The sequence below is a fragment of the Neolamprologus brichardi genome, chromosome 16, assembly GCF_056152115.1.
Source record: "Neolamprologus brichardi isolate AB-2024 chromosome 16, ASM5615211v1, whole genome shotgun sequence".
Taxonomy (NCBI): Eukaryota; Metazoa; Chordata; class Actinopteri; order Cichliformes; family Cichlidae; genus Neolamprologus; species Neolamprologus brichardi.
Genome location: NC_142119.1, coordinates 32,437,530 through 32,451,596, shown reverse-complemented (window position 1 = coordinate 32,451,596; position 14,067 = coordinate 32,437,530). Strand labels below are relative to the sequence as shown.

At 47.9% G+C, this 14,067-nt stretch overlaps 1 protein-coding gene across 1 annotated transcript; it reads left to right on the top strand.

Moving 5' to 3' along the window:
• Nucleotides 1-3,247: 3,247 nt before the first annotated feature.
• On the top strand, nt 3,248-13,826 carry LOC148098330 (uncharacterized). The gene is made up of 8 exons (XM_087829941.1): nt 3,248-3,376; nt 4,898-5,018; nt 5,151-5,274; nt 10,037-10,227; nt 10,384-10,544; nt 11,733-11,886; nt 12,060-12,187; nt 12,768-13,826. Exons 1-8 carry the CDS (start codon nt 3,269-3,271, stop codon nt 13,488-13,490), a joined length of 1,710 nt encoding a protein of 569 aa, XP_087686067.1. The 5' UTR covers nt 3,248-3,268; the 3' UTR covers nt 13,491-13,826.
• Nucleotides 13,827-14,067: the final 241 nt, after the last annotated feature.

Sequence of the window (14,067 nt, the reverse complement as noted above, 5' to 3'; positions counted from 1 at the left end):
AACAAACACTGCTAACTGTACTTTGCTGCTTGCTGTCCTTGAAAAGCAAGAGCTGACACGATCTGCTCAGTAAATGTCCTTTTACCTGTAAGCCTGGTTTAGTAACCTGTCCTAATATATTTGTGTTGTATTTATTATAAGGGGCAAAGTGGTGTCAGCCCTGTGCTGAGAGGGCTGTGCTCCTCCATCCGTCCTGTTCTAACAAACAGTAGCGGTTTTAGATACGGGCGACGGGCAGTTGCCCGGGGCGGCATCGTGGTGGGGGGCGGCATTATGGGCATCGGTAAAAAAAAAAAAAAAAAAAGCTTGTACTCATGCTGCCCCGACATCATGCGAGCCCATATTGGGAATGGCACAGGCACCGATCGATTTTCTATCGCCCATGGGAGTAAGGGCGCCCTCCGTTTGCGAGGTGCGCCTGCTGCTTGCGGCACAGGGAGGAGAGGGCGGGTCAGCAGGGGAATTCTCTGGCTGGCTGGAGCAGCATCTAATAACCAGCTCGCAAAATAAAACTAAATAAAAACAAACTAACAAACACGAAAACACCAGACATCATGATACAGACTTATAATTTGCACCGATGTTTTTTCGAAATTCTGAATGCAAGTGAGCGCGACAGCCCTCGGTGCGCCTGCTTGCTGCTGAAGTCAAAGTAAACTTTATTGTCATCTCCGCTACATACAGTCCAGTATATAGAGAGACGAGACGACGAGGCTCCAGTTACAGCAGTGCAAGTAAACAAACAATAAATATTTAAGAGTAAAAAAAATAAATATACACTTTAGGACTCGGGGTAAAGGGATCAATAACAATTTAAAATGTATATTTTATATTTTGTTTATTTAAAGTCTCACACACAACCCGTTTTTAAAGTTTAAAAAAAGAGAAAAGAAGAGGAGTGTAGCGACTTCCACAGTCACTAGAGGCCGGGGATGGAGCCTGCCTATTTGCCTGACGCGCTGTCAACTTTACGCAGTAATGCGAGAGGTGGAATTGCTTGCTTGTTTATTAAAGTGCTTGAAAAGTTTACAGAGCAATGTGATCGGCTCGCGATTCAAACTCTTAAAACATCACAGGCTCTAATGCAACAAGGGGAAACTCGTTGTGCTGCGGTCAACAAAAACTACGGCTACCCAGCCCTCCTCTCTGTCAAAAGCAAACCAGTGAATGACAGACTGACAACGCCCTCTTAATGTCACCGCTAGCACCCACGTGACTCCTGTTACACATTACCATAGCAACCAAACAAATAAAAACCCAGTGATCCTTAAAATTCAATACATTTAATTATGGCTCCTACAAGGAGGAACGAGCAAAAGATACATGGTAAGCAGATGTGTGATTGGATAATGGCAGGTCATGTATCCTAAAACATTAAGAATCAGAATACTTTCTTAATCCCTAAGGAAATTATGTGGGTTACAGTTCCTCCACGAAGAAATGGTACAAATAGTAACAGTAACAGACTAAACTCCAAACAATATATACAATAATATAATCTTAATTAGTCAGTGTCAATTGTTGATTTGTCCTGTTCTCATTGTATGACGAAGTATGATGTCCGCTTAGTAGCCGTTTGCATACTATGCATACTCTCTCCCTCTTCATATATCTGTGTGTGTGTGTGTGGGGGGGGGGGGGGGGGGGGGGGAGAGGGGGGCCGCCAGAGGGGGTGTTCGCCCAGGGCGCCTAACAGGCTAGGACCGCTACTGCTAACAAAGACACGTTTCAGGAACACCTGTAGTCCACTTTTATTCATATAGCATCAGTGAACAAACACACGTGTTACTGTAAGGTGAAGACCCCACAGAGTTAATGCAGGACAAACGTTCACTCGGATTCATTGATGAAGTGAATGCAGGACTACACGTGTGTCCTTCTCATGAGTGGACACACATGGATGTGAACCACACCTGTTTGGCTGAGCCAAAACAACCGCAGCAGTGATTCGAACCTAAAGTACTCTGGATACTGTTACTGTACAAATACTATTACATGTTTGTTGGTCAGGTGTCCTGTAGGAAGAAAACACTTGAATGTGCATGAACGCGTTTACATGAGGACAAAGTGACTTCAAGGGAAATACAAATCTTCACATTTTGATGTCTGTCAGTTATTTTGTTCTTGAAGTTTTAATTTACGAATTTTTATAGGTTGTAACTGTATCAAAGTGTAAAGATATAAAGAAATACATGTAATGAGTTACAGTGAAAACCAGTGTCTGTAAATGATAAACACGACTTTCAGTTTTTCTATTCATAGAAATTTTATTGTGAACAAACGGAATTTTCCGTTTTAGAGTTGAAGGAATGTCCGTAAATAGTAGAGAAATTCTACGGAAACTTCTGTTTTACCGGAAAAGTTCGTGAACTTCAGTAAAAGATCTACGATTTTTTTTTACCCGAGCGAGGCCGCATCTGTCCACGCCAGTATAAACCACAGCACAGGATCCACCCACTGCAAATTAACGACAGTGCACACTGACAACCCCACCTACACCTCCCAGCCACCTCCTCCCAGCTTCCCCGACATTAAAATACCGAACTTATAGACCCCCACACCCCCCAACCTTTCCCCTGAACAAGCGTCCTTGATATGCATGCGCGACGGGATCTCAGAGACAGCAGCTGATCCGGCGGCGTCTGGAGTCCCGACCTAAACACGGCACCCATCCTCCCCTCCTCACCCCCGAACATAACACCCTTTCCATCCAGCTGGATCGCCGGTGTGGTGCCAGGGTTGGTGCTTATCCACAGACAATTTGTTTCCCCTGCGTCGGGAGCGCGCACAGGGCTGTCCAAATCACGGATGAAAGCTATCTGTCATTTTTAGATTTAGTTCACAAACACTTCTTATAAAGAGGTATTACTGCTGAAATATTAGCGGTGTTGGCTCTTTAAACAGTAAAGTTACAGGATACAAATAAATATGAGCCACAGTGTGGAAATGATGCGCCGCGTGAGAACTTTTAATGCATTATTTTCTCCTGTAACCCACAAACACTCATCAGTGCGCGCTCCCGACGCAAGGGAAAAATTCTACCCTGGCACTCCGACACACCCACGCATGATGTTAACCACTCAGTTCCTACTGTGACAGGTCCACAGTTCATCCCGATCACATTACAATAATTTAATAACATATTATTAAGATACAGAAAACTAGATCCAGCTTAAGAAAAAAAAAGTCCACCGAGACCAGTGTAGAGCTGTGTTGGTGCGGGAGGCTTTTACTTTGAAGGGCGTGGCAGGAAGCGGTGGTAGGTTTGATGTGGAGAGCTGAGAGGAGCCCGTCTGCGTCACAGTGTAAGGAGAGTTTCTGGGAACTGCTCGTCTTTCTCCGAGGCTGTGGAAGCTCCGCTCCGGGCAGACAGGAGGTGAGTGACCGGGCAGAGGGCCACCGAGGCCGGCCGAGCATGTCCACGACACCGCTGTCTGTGTGTGGCTGTGTCGGTTCCGCAGGGAGCAGTGACCTGCGGGCACTCCGGTGCCAGTTTATGGTGTTTAACTACCGACTAGTACACACCAGCAGGGGCCAGACTGTGGAGCGGACACCGACCAGCCGCGTGAAGTAATAACAACAACAATGATAATAATGATAATAAGGATAATAGGGATAATAGGGATAACTGACTGATCAGAAAGTAAGTCAGAGTGTCTGTGGGTGTCCGTGGGTGTCCGTGGTCTCTGAGACTGTGTGTTGTGTTCCTCTGAACAAAGCGCTCATTAAACTAATCTGATTTTGCCTTTTATTGTTTTAAAAGTGGGAGAGTGGACAGGTTTCACCGTGGGCTCAGATTATTATATCACGATCTGTCACTCTGACAAACACCACGCTGACTAAAACTTCTGTAATGTGACTTAAGTGCACGAGACTGTCCAGTTATTATTATTGTTGTTGTTGTCGACCAGTCCAGCATGCAGGGTAACTGGGAGGCTCCAGCCCCCTGTGACCCTGACAAGGATCACCAGAAGTGATGGATTATCACTATTGCCACTATTATTGTTGTTGACTGTGTTGTCTGTTTTTCACGTGTGGTTTTTCAAACACCATACAGTAAACCTTTGATGTCCTGGTGTTTCACGCTCATGAACCGTCCTCATCGTGATGTTTTTACTGAAAACAGGAACTGGGAGACTTTCACAGCGGTGCTGAGGCTCCCAGCCTCTGATCCAGACTCGGGGTCCTGAGCGTGTTTCCATTCAGTCTGCACAGCTCCTGTTTTTGTAAAAGAACGTCAGTTTTTTCTGCAGCTCCCGTCTGGTGAACACTGAGTAAAAAGTTCACCTTCAAGCTTTAACTCTGGTTTCTAATAATGTAGTAGAAGTGATGCACGTGGGAGGATGTGAGAGTGCTGAGGCAGCAGGGCTGGGCTCAGCGGCAGAGGAGGAAGAGGAGAGAAGGTGCCAGACTTGCTGTGATGTCATCATTCATGCTTGATGCAACATGTTGACGATGTTGCCCAGAAGTCTGAGAGACAACTTTTGTTTCCTGCAGGCCTGACAGAAGCTGCTCTCACAGCATTGATTATAGATTATTGATTATTGGAGCTGCTCTTTCTGTGACCTTCGGCGGGTGGAGCGTCCTTCCTCGCGCCGAAGCCGCACTCTGGGCTCTCCCGGCTCGGGGACTTCCCATGATGCTCTGAGCGCGTCCTCTCCCCTCTCTCGCCGTTTGCAATGCGTCGCTAAATGTTGTCTTTTTTGTGTTTCATCCTGTTTCCCTGCTCTCTTCCTGTGAAAAGGGTTTTTTTGTCTTCAGGATGAAGCGGCTGCAGTTGGGCAACTAACTGAGTTTATGTTTAATTGACTGAAAATCTTTTCTCGAACTGAAACAATCCGAAACATTACAATCGTCTCGTCGATGACATGTAAATGTCGATGATGTTTCGCTGCAGCTGGACCGCGTGGTGCTTCCTGGCTCTCAGCGCGTTTGCCGACGTGACGATGAATCCTGCCCACCTGTGACGATGGCCTGTGTGCCTCTGCTCCTCTGCCTCAGCTTGCTGCTGCACTCAGGTGAGTCATATAAAAGCAATCAGGTGTTCAAATACCGTCCTGCCCCACCCACACACAGGCAGTCAGGTTTACTTTGGATCCTCGTGACTCATCAGATTGCCTCACATATTTTCCCTTTTCTTCCTCGCGCAGAGCTCGCTCACCCGCCTCCCGCACCTGTTAACCTTTGTGTCGACTCTCTGAACTTCCGCCACGTCCTCCGGTGGAAGCCCGGCGACAACACGCCCCCTGGGACAGAGTACGGGGTCTTTGTGAGGTAATTTGTCCGCCATCTGTCCTCTCAGCCTGGTAACATGAAGACGATGGTGCTCACATCAAACCCCAAAAAACCTCTGAGCTCTGTGGGTGATGTAGAAACACAAAGTTCAGACGCTTGAAGGATCAAGTTAAAGCTCAGCTGTGACTCCAGGCTTTTATTAACACACACTCACACACACACCTGAGATAAAGGACAGGATTAAACACCTGTAAATAAAAGTGTTGCATCAGCTGCGTGTTTTTGTCAGATGCTTCCTGTTGAAGTTCAGAACACGATATTTTTTCTAAAGGAGGGTAAAAGTCCCCCTGTAGCCTGCTGGGAAATTCCACTGTTGCTTCTACTTTTTTACCAAAAGAACGATTCAAAAATAGATTTCCTGTTTTATTTTGTAACTCACACAAGTTTGTCTGCACTGTTCTTCAGATAAAAGAAAGAAATAAAACAATAGAATTATTTCATTTTTAATTATATTATAATTATGCAGTTATACAAAGTTAGTTAGTTACAAGTTTTTTTGTTCATATTTTATAAAATAAAAGGAAAGGTGTTTTGTTATTGGACTTCTTTGCTAATCACAGTTTGGCCATAACGAACACCTTGTTCGAACATAAGAGTGTCCATAAGTGCACGTGGCACCAGGACGCTCTAGGCCGTAGGTCGATGATCAATTTTGTAATCGTATCACCAGACCTGCGACCATATGCTCTGGACCAGTTGGATCAGGTGGCGGGGGAGGACGCTGGACTGACCTGGTACACCTAAACGCGTAGTGAGGGTGTGCTGGGAACGACTAGCAGAGGCCCCAGTCCGCGAGATCTTCAACGCACACCTCCGGCAGAGCTTCAACAGCATTCCGAGGGAGAATGGGGACATTGAGTCCGAATGGACCATGTTCAGCGTCTCCATTGCCGAAGCTGCTGCATTGAGCTGCGGCCGCAAGGTGGTTGGTGCCTGCCGTGGTGGTAATCCCCGAACCAAATGGTGGACACCAGAGGTGAAGGGAGCCACCAGGCTGAAGAAGGAGTCCTATCGGGCTTGGTTAGCTTGTGGGACTCCGGAGGCAGCCGACAGGTATCACCAGGCCAAGCGGGATGCGGCCCGGGCAGTGGCTGAAGCAAAAACTCGGGTGTGGAAGGAGTTCGGAGAGGCCATGGAAAAAGACTTTCGGACTGCCTCGAAGAGATTCTGGCAAACCGTCAGGCGTCTCAGGAGGGGAAAGCGGTGCTCTACCTGCACTGTGTATAGTGCTGGCGGAGCGCTGTTGACGTCGACTGAGAAAATTGTCAGGCGGTGGAAGGAATACTTCGAGGACCTCCTTAATCCCACTGACACGTCTTCCGAGGAGGAAGCAGAGTCTGGGGATGAGGGGAATGACCCGCCAATTTCCGGGGGCGAGGTCACTGAGGCAGTTAAACAACTCCTTGGTGGCAGAGCTCCTGGTGTTGATGAGGTCTGCCTCGAGTTCCTGAAGGCTCTGGACGTTGTAGGGCTGTCCTGGTTGACACGCCTCTACAATGTTGCGTGGAGATCGGGGGCAGTACCCGTGGACTGGCAGAACGGGGTGGTGGTCCCCATCTTTAAGAAGGGAGACCGGAGGGTGTGTTCCAACTACAGGGGGATCACACTCCTCAGCCACCCTGGGAAAGTCTATGCCAGGGTGCTGGAAAGGAGAGTTCGTCCGCTAGTCGAACCTCGGATACAGGAGGAACAATGCGATTTTCGTCCTGGTCGCGGAACACTGGACCAGCTCTTTATCCTCTCGAGGATACTTGGGGGTGCATGGAAGTTTGCCCAACCAGTCTACATGTGTTTTGTGGACTTGGAGAAGGCATTCGACCGTGTCTCTCGGGGTGTCCTGTGGGAGGTGTTGCGGGAGTATGGGGTGTCTGGCCCATTGCTACGGGCCATTCGATCCCTATACAACCGTTGCAAGAGCTTGGTTCGCATTGCCGGCAATAAGTCGGCCTCGTTCCCGGTGGGTGATGGGCCCTGCCAGGGCTGCCCTTTGTCACCGGTTCTGTTCATAATTTTTATGGACAGGATTTTTAGGCGCAGCCAAGGGCTTTCGCTTTAGTGGCCTCAGAATCTCATCTCTGAATTTTGCGGATGATGTGGTTCTGTTGGCTTCATCGGGTAAGGGCCTCCAGCTCGCACTGGAACGGTTCACAGCCGAGTGTGAAACAGCGGGAATGAGGATCAGCACCTCCAAATCTGAGGCCATGGTTCTCAGCGGGAAAAGGGTGGAGTGCCCACTCCGGGTCGGGGATGAGTTCCTGCCCCAAGTGGAGGAGTTCAAGTATCTCGGGGTCTTGTTCGCGAGTGATGGGAGAAGGGAGCCAGAGATCAACAGACGGATTGGGGCTGCAGCTGCAGTAATGCGGACGCTGCACCGGTCCGTCGTGGTGAAGAGGGAGCTGAGTGTAAAAGCGAAGCTCTCAATTTACCGGTCGATCTACGTCCCTACCCTCACCTATGGCCACGAGCTGTGGGTAGTGACGGAAAGAACGAGATTGCGGATACAAGCGGCAGAAATGAGCTTCCTCCGAAGGGTGGCTGGCCTCTCCCTTAACACCCTAACCCTAACCCTCTCCCTTGAGAAGTGCGGCCATCCGGGAGGGGCTCAAAGTAGAGCCGCTGCTGCTCCACATCGAAAGGAGCCAGCTGAGGTGGTTCGGGCATCTGACAAGGATGCCCCCTGGGCGCCTCCTGGGTGAGGTGTTGCAGGCATGTCCCACCGGGAGGAGGCCCCGGGGCAGACCCAGGACATGCTGGAGAGATTATATCTCTCGGCTGGCCTGGGAACGCCTTGGTGTTCCCCCGGATAAGCTGGAGGAGGTGGCTAGGGAGAGGGAGGTCTGGGCCTCTTTGCTTAGGCTGCTGCTCCTGCAACCTGGCCTCGGATAAAGTGGATGAAGATGGATGGATGGATGGAAAAGGAAACAGCTTCCTTTTTGCAGTTTATCCAGAAGAACAGATTTCATGGACGTTCTGGTCTTTAGACCCGGTGTCGTGTCCACGTGTGACGACATCAGAAACATTCGAGCCAAACTCGTCGTGACATGGGAAACATAAGCAGCTCGTTCGTACACGTAAATAAAAAGAGTGTGTTGTGATCGTGAGACGATGGAGGATCAGGTGTGTGAGTGGGGGCGTGACCTCCATGCAGGTTTATGATGTGTGGTAAACATGACGCAGCCCTCCCTGCTGCCTGTGATGGCGTGCACGGCGTGCTCTGTGGGACAATGAGCCGCCGTCTCTGAGTAACTGCTGCACAGAGATCAGCTGGTCCAGGCTTCAGGGAGCGCTCCTCTCAGGCATGGAGGAAACCCCCTGATAACAGACGCACACAGCCTCGAGAGCTTGAACACAGCTTACAGCTGTGTTCCATTTACGCGCGCACACACACACACAAAGATGTTCTAGCACACAGATCGTGGTTATTTTGGAGTGCGTGGAGATGAAACAGGAAGTGAAAGCAGAGCGGCATGCTGAGGTTTGTGGGGACCTCTTCAGACCAGGGTCACCAACCTTTTTGCCCTGAGAGCTAATTTAAGGGTACTGAGTATCCGAGGGGCGACGTGTCTGACACAAAGCTCACCTTCAATATTCTAATATTCTCAATAACAGATATTAGTGTGTGTGCAGGGACGACTCACACGCTGACAGTGGGAGTTCTCACAGCTGATATCTCTGTGAACATGTTTGTAGGAAATCATCAGCTGATATGTAACCATGGAGACTGCCCCACGTTTGTACACGTCCTTCATATTTAAATGAATCTTCTAACATTTGTACCGATCACCAAATCTGTTGCATTTCCGTCATTTTTCACGTTTTTGTACAATGTTTGACTTTGATTGTTTGGGCCGCGTTGCTGTGGTGATCTCCTGCTGGTGAACCGCGACCTTTAATCTGCTCACGTTTTCAGTCAGCTTCACTGGCTCCTTCTTCTTCGTTGGTGGAATATTTGCCTGGGCGGGGTGCTTTCTCTCTCCTGGGTGGTTTGTTCACAGAGAGCAGCTGGGATGGCTCTGACGCCGTTTCCGTTTCAGCACTCATCGTGAGGGTTCGCTTTACGTTTGCAAGGTTTAACATGCTTACACTGAAACTGCTCGTGGCTTCGTGTGTTTCAGCTAGTTCAGAAACTGTGTTCTTCCTCATACAGCGTCCTCGTCACCAAACCACAGCCTGTGGGTCCAACGAGTCTTTATTGTCTCTTACAGCTAAAACGCAGCAGCATCCGGCCACCTTCCTGCATGTCTTAGAAATGATTGGATGGGTTTCCATCAGGATCTGAACGAGCTGTCAGAGGGGATAAAACCTGTGTCAGGGTTTTTATCATTGCTGTAAATAAGCTAACCCACAGACACATGGTGCGTTCACTTTTCCTGTTTTAGCTCTGAAATATTGGTGTTGTGTCATATTCCTGTCTTAAGCACCCTGAATGCATCATCTTTTATCTGGAAACACGTCTACAGGCCTCAGCAGGTTAAAGGTCACAGCCTCGACAGCACGGCTTAGGTTTGAAAAGCTGCGTCTGAGCAAAGCAGCAGACTTCTGAGCTCTCTTATTCATGAATGGTAACCTGACAGTAAACGTCCAATCAGAAATCAGCTTTCGTTTGAATCCAGGACCAGTTGGATTCGAGACATGAACAGCTCATCGTCGCTGTTTGAGCAAACAGTCGTATCACAAAGCAAATGTTTCTTTTACTGTTTTTTTCCTTCTGATCTAAAATGTTCTGTTTGTCGTTGTTCAGTGATAATAGAAAGATCTGGAAACAGCAATGCAACATACCAACGCAGCCCCAATGCAACCTAACATCTGGAACATCGATGCCGCTGATGCTACCAGAGTGGAACTTTCATTATTACCTGCACGTCAAAGCGTTCTTCAACCAAACCCGGTCTCCGAGGTCCAAAATAATTGAGTTTGTCCCTTACAAAGAAAGTACGTCAACATGAGTGTCTTCTGGGTTTCACACTGGTGCATTTGGATTTAAGTGTGTCCCATAATCCAGATGCATCAGGCTTTGATTTAACTAAAATCTCTGGATTGGTTGAATCTTTACCAAAAGGTGACCGCGTGTTTTCTTCTGTTTACAAGCTAAATTAGGCCCTCCAGAGGTCTCACTGGTCGGATATGAAAACTACATCCAGATCAACATTTCACTGCCTTGGACTGATGACCTGCCAAACCTTCCCGGTATCCAGCAATATTACGGCTTCAAAGTCTCATTTCGGATCGGAACCGATGGAGAAATCAGGGTAAGACATCCATTTCATCCCAACATCAACGTGCTGATTTAGACCTCAGCTGGTGTCTTCATTGTTGAGTTCCTTTAAACCTGTTTGAGGCTTCAGTCACACAGGCCTACAGACCATCCTGTCCTTGAGCCAGGGGTCGCTGACTGGTGTCCAGGCGCGGCTGTAAAACACATACAGTACATATACGATATAAAAATGGAAATGCAGCCAATCACACAAAGGCACAGATTTGGCTTAAAATAACCTGGTTGCACAAATATGCACACCCTAAACTAATACCTTGTTGCAGCACCTTTGCCTTTTATCACTCTAATCAGTCTTTTTGGGTAGGAACCTATCAGCATGGCACATCTTGATGTGGAAATATTTGCTCACTCTTCTTTGAAAAAAACCGTCCAAATCGGACAGATGTGCTCCTGTGCACAGCCCTCTTCAGATCAGCCGACAGATGTTGGAATTCAGGTCTGGACTCTGTCCGGTCTCTTCCAAAGCCTCAGTCTTATTCCGGTGAATCCATTCTGTTGTTGTTCTGGATGTGTGCTTTGGGTCATTGCTGTGCTGAAAGATGAAGTTCCTCTTTATCTTCCGCTTTCTAATAGAAGGCCGAAGGTTTTGTGCCAACACCAACTGGTAACAGTAGTTCATGTTTAGAATAAAAGATCCCAGCTCACTGATTTGATCGGGGCAATAGTGCCTAAAATGTTGCAGAATTTTGCTGAGAGATCTTTTACTCTGTGGTAATCTTTTGCGAGTAGTTTTATGGACAAAAACCACTAGGTCATTCAGTGTTCCCTTAGTCCTGATGTAAAGAGATAGCATATGTAGGCAAGTATATTTCTCCTTTTATCAAGAAGCAAAGACAAAAAGGGGGAAAAAAAGAAACAAGAAACAAGGCAGGGTTCGGTGGTTGAATCATCACCCCACCAATGCCAAAACCAAATCTACGCCCTTGCAATCACAGCAGGTTTCTGCCTAAAATCAGGTGTCGGGTTGATTGACATGAGGAGACTTTGACTTTGAGAGTCACCTGTCAGAGCAGGTGTTTTACACCTGGTCAGGCCTCCAAAGGTGCCTACATGGCCGCGTAGAGGTCAGAGGAGAAAACGATGCTGAGGATCACACCAGTGGGTCGTGAACAAATCCCAGATGTGATTTTAATGACACGTTTCCTCCTTCTTTGACCTGCAGACGCTGGAAACAGAAAAAGAAAGTTTGACCCTTGAAAACTTAAAGAAAGGGGCGGAGTACTGCATACAGGTGAAGCTCAACACCAGAAAACTAAACAAGCATGAGCCGTCTGCCTGGAAGTGCACCTTCACCACGGCGGTGGACCAGCAGAGAGGTGAGCTTACTAACACATGCCAGGGCTGCCACTCTCGCCAGTGGGACTCCTCCCCCAGCCACCTGCTCCACCCATCCCTCCCACAGCAGAGCCACAAACCACACCCCTCCGCTGTACTTCGGCTGGTTCAGACGGTCGTCTGCATGGAATAATGTGTGTCTGTGTGTCTGCAGGCCTCACTTTAGGTTTGGTCATCGGCGTCCCGATGGTTGCCATCTTCATCGTCACGAGCTGCCTGCTTCTCCTCTTCTACACGGGAGTCATTTGTAAACTGAAGGAAACTGTGCCCAGAGCTCTAATTGTAAGAAATCCAGTTTCATATACACTCTAACACCTGTGGTTTGAGAGATTTTATAATGATGTGTTTATTTCTGCTGTGAAGTTGAACATCGCCTTCATTTTCATCCATGAGCGTCTCTCACAGGACAAAGTTCAAATACTTTGAAGCTCCACAGTCGTAAAGCTCCTCCAGCATATTGTGATTTGCATTTCCACAGAAGGACCAAAGTCCTTCAAAGGTTAAGCAAATGAGTCAGCTGAGCTGAAAACTACTTCTGTTTTGCCCTGCTGCTCCATGTATATCTTGCTTCAGTCTTAAATATGATCAAACTATCTCTAATAATCAGCTGTGTCCCACAGGCCTTCAAGCTGGCTGTAGTTAAACCTTTACTCAAAAAGCATCTCTAGACCATCTCTAGATCCTTGAAAGAGTAGTTGTCAAACAGCTAACAGATCACAGTGACTGTCCCCAGAAAACAGCTTTCGCTGATGTGTTTGTCCTGCATACTTAGACACAGCTGTGACTCGATGATACTCAGACATCTTCAGCAGAGTTTGCCTCTGTTCCACCTTCTCAGAGCTTCTTTCTCTTCTCTTTGTAGACGGCTCTAACCAAAGGCTACGTCCTGACCCCGCAGCCCACCGTCCCAGATCCCATCTCAGTTACCTCGGAGACCGGGGAGCATAACGATCACACAACATCACCTTCTGCCAACATTGACGATATCTCAGAGGACGATGACGATGATGATGGCAACATGCACTATGTGAACAGAGCAGTGGATCTCTCCTCGGGGGAGAGCTGCTGCTGTGAGGAGCTGTCTGGCAACATGTCACCGAACAGCGAGCCAACGGCAGCACTGGACGCTGGAAGTTCAAGGTTATTTGCTAAGGTGAAGGTAACAGCACTGCCTGCAGAGTCTGACGAAGGCCAGGTGGAGACGGAGGTGGAGGGAGCGCAGCTCTGTTTGGTGAAAGAGAGGAGTCGAAGTGGAGTCTGGGGACAAAGTCAGGACGAGGAGGTGACGAAGTCCAAAGAGGACAAGGAGGTGTGGGACATCTCCGGCAATGTCAACCTGTTCTCAGTCACCCTCGCCTCAATGGCTGCACACGATGAAGATGAGGAGGACGTCACAGGCTTTTTGAAAGAGTCCAGCCTGGAGGGTTTACCTGCCACAGACTCACAAACTGAATCAGATCACCTGACACCTCAAGTATTCCCGACACACACAGACCGCACTGCGAGCAGATGTGAAGGCAACAGCACGGACACGCTAACTGAAGAGGAAGAGGAGGAGTTCTCGCCCTATTTGAGAAACAGATGATACTGATGTGTGCTGCTCTGAGCATCGATGACTCGCAGGTTCTCCTCGTGTTTGTAGACCAGCTTATTATTTGGTGCTGCAGGTCAGAAGATCTGCAAATGAACCAGCCGGATTTTCTGTGTCCGACTTTTTGACTTGTTTGACTGTGAACATAAAACTGATGCTGCCAAATGGGGTCCAGACACTTTTTAATGTTGTTTGAAAATTAAACATAAGCATTTTAAGAAAATCAAAGGAAACTGTGACATTTCTCTTTATAATGTTCTTCATTAAATATAGATTTTAATGTTTGCTTTTCTCCTGGTTTCCATTCTCTGTACTTCAAAATTAAGTTTTGGTCATCTCACGCTGGGTCTCAGGCAAAAAAAAAAAAAACTATGGCTGTATCCCAATTCGGGGTCTGCAGCCTTAAAGGCCGCATTTTAAGGCTGATTACGTCACAGCGACGCGACGAAGGCTTTCCCAATTCAAAGGCTGCTCGAAATGCTGCCCTCAAATGCGTCCTTCATTTCCCTGAATTTTAAGGACGTGGCAGTGTAGACTTTGTGGCCCAACATATCCCAGAATGCATAGCGCG

Coding starts and splice junctions, on each gene's coding strand:
- LOC148098330 (XM_087829941.1), top strand. CDS start 3,269: ATGTGGAGAGCTGAGAGGAGCCCGTCTGCGTCACAGTGTAAGGAGAGT. Junction 3,377..4,897: donor CCGCTCCGGGCAGACAGGAG/GTGAGTGACCGG, acceptor GTTTCGCTGCAG/CTGGACCGCGTGGTGCTTCC. Junction 10,545..11,732: donor GAACCGATGGAGAAATCAGG/GTAAGACATCCA, acceptor TTTGACCTGCAG/ACGCTGGAAACAGAAAAAGA.